This window comes from Oratosquilla oratoria, chromosome 1, assembly GCF_046742065.1.
Source record: "Oratosquilla oratoria isolate Oo_2021 chromosome 1, ASM4674206v1, whole genome shotgun sequence".
NCBI classification, from domain to species: Eukaryota; Metazoa; Arthropoda; class Malacostraca; order Stomatopoda; family Squillidae; genus Oratosquilla; species Oratosquilla oratoria.
Window position 1 is genome coordinate 50,295,692 of NC_134777.1, and position 2,500 is coordinate 50,298,191.

A 2,500-nucleotide genomic window follows, 5' to 3' on the forward strand; every position below is an offset into this window, starting at 1 on the left:
GCAGAAGGAGGAGCTTCCCACCTTATTAGATTAGCTATCGAATCAAATGAAAAGGAAGATAGCGATGGCACAGGAGGATGGAGCGTCTGATTGGCTGACAGCACCACAAATCAGGGCAAAGGGATTCAATCTAAACAAAAGATAATTCACGGGTGCCATTGGATGTTCCTGTGGTATATATTTTGATCCAAACCATGTGATGATATGCCAGTAGGGTGGATACATTTGCATGAGACATGACAAGATAAGGGACCTCACTACCCAAATGCTTCGGGAGGTATGAAAGGATGTGACCTTCGAACCAATACTACTACACCTAGGAGGATAGAACTTCAGGCACCGTACTTTCAACATACCATATGAAGAACGAGTGGACGTCAGCGCAAGAGGTTTCTGGGCACAGAGACAACTGGCCTTCTTTGACATACGAATATTTGATCCAATGGCCCTCTGTTACAATGACCTAACTATTGAGGCGTCCCCCTCCCGAAATGAGAATTAGAAAATCGGTAAGTACGAGGAGTGTATACAGAATGTGGACCAGGGCTCATTTACTCCGACAACCTTCACGACTTCAAGCGGGATGGGTCCAAAGGCAAAGGCATTCTACGCTCGCCTGACAACAACCAAAGAGGAGTATTGTAGCGCGGATGAGATGTAGACTATCATTCTCACTCTTAATAACAGCTCTCATATGCCTGAGAGGTACCAAGTTCCCACCCCCTAAATCAACATACATATAAAACATCGATTTTGAGCAGATTGCAGTAGAAAGTAGCATAAATGAAAAAAAAAGTAAAAAACAAAAGCAAAAACAAAATATAAAAGGGTACTCAACTAAAGTCATTAGCGAGAGAAGGGCCAATGAACTGTGTCTGTGGGACAGATCCTGACTGCTTTCGCCACAAAGCTCCACGAGGAAGGAGGTCGTAAAAAAAGTAGTACTAGTAGTAGTAAGAAGAGAGGGAGGAGGAGAAGAAAGGAACAGTCATCAGTTAAAAACTCTCCTGATGTGAAAAAATAGAGGAAAGGTAGTCGAATCTGACGAAGAAACGTCTTGGGCCCGACAAGGGGTGGGGATTTGAAGAAACGTATGGGAAATGATTCTTTCCGACATCCGTCTCACAGGACCACCACGTACTTTCTTTCTCCAGTTGGAAATAACATAAATGAGAATGATTTGTATGCTTGATTGCAAGGCACCTCCTTGTTCACTGAAAATGTTGTTAATTTGTTTTCATTGTCTTATTAATTGTATAATATCTCTACCGAAGTGCACGAGAAATTTGTTTCCAATTATACATGAGTGTGTGTACAAGTACAGTCACGGTTAAAAGTACCTATCACCCGATGGTTCTTCAATGTGTGAACATGACTTTTGATACTGGGAATTTACTGTTATTTTTCTGTAAAAAAAATTGCCTTTTACTGCGAAGTAAATACTATAATGAGAAATATGCTGAATAATCAGGTACAAGTATTATAGTCATTGTTACAGAGATGCCACCACTGTTTACCTTGGCGGAGTAGCTCCCCGTGTTGTCCGAGATGGCAGGGGTACCAATCGTGTACAGCATTGATCCCCAGCCGTAGGGTGTCACGAGGGCGACCTCCGTGGGACAGTCCTTAAATTCTGGGCCTTGGCCATCTGGTCAGAGGACGAGGAACTTATTATATGGCACTTTATACCAGGGGAGCGACATCATGATTGATTTTTTGCATGCCATTCCAAAGAGGAGGACGAATGCACACACAAACAGAAACACACACACACACACACACACACACACACACACACACACACACGCGCGCACACACACACACACACACACATACACGCACACGCACGCACGCACGCACGCACGCACGCACACACACACATACACACACACATACATACAATAGTCGCGAAAAACCATCTTTAAACTATTCCTTGGGAAGTGAACTCATTACAAAAGCGAAAGAGGAGAAATATTTAGGAGTGTTGATAAAAGACCTGTCACCTTGCAGACATATCAGTAGGATTATGGGAGAGATATACGGACTTCTGCAGATGATCAAAGATGACTTCTGTGGATGAAAAGATGACAAAAAAAAAAAAAAAAAAAAATCGAAACCCTGATCCGTCCCAGACTGGAATATGTGTCAGTGGTATGGTCCCCACACAGAGTGAAGGATATAAGCAAGACCGAGAGAATGCGAAGGGCAGCAACCAGACTGGTTCACAGCCTGGCAGATAAACCATATGAGGAAAAACTAAAAACACTGAAAAGGATATGACGGGGGCTGCGTCAAATTATTTTTCACACATACTACCTCACCCCCATCCCCTACCCACTCCCCCTCATGCATCACATCATCATCTATATACAACCTTTCTCCATTCACCCCTATCTTCTGTCTTCTCCCGTCCTTCTTCAACACATTCAAACTCCCTCTTTCCCAATGGCCCTTTTACCCCATCCATCCATCTCATCCTAGGTCGCCCCCTCATGTTCAC

The 2,500-nt window shown here is 43.6% G+C and overlaps 1 protein-coding gene across 1 annotated transcript in view; it reads right to left on the reverse strand.

Annotated features, from left to right (window-relative positions):
* The window catches only part of LOC143041175 (sushi, von Willebrand factor type A, EGF and pentraxin domain-containing protein 1-like), a 26,956-nt gene that overhangs the window by 11,687 nt on the left and 12,769 nt on the right, over window positions 1-2,500 (reverse strand). The window contains exon 4 of the mRNA XM_076213279.1: window positions 1,518-1,648. Within this exon, the coding sequence (XP_076069394.1) occupies window positions 1,518-1,648 (131 nt within the window). The remainder of the gene's footprint in view (window positions 1-1,517; window positions 1,649-2,500) is intronic.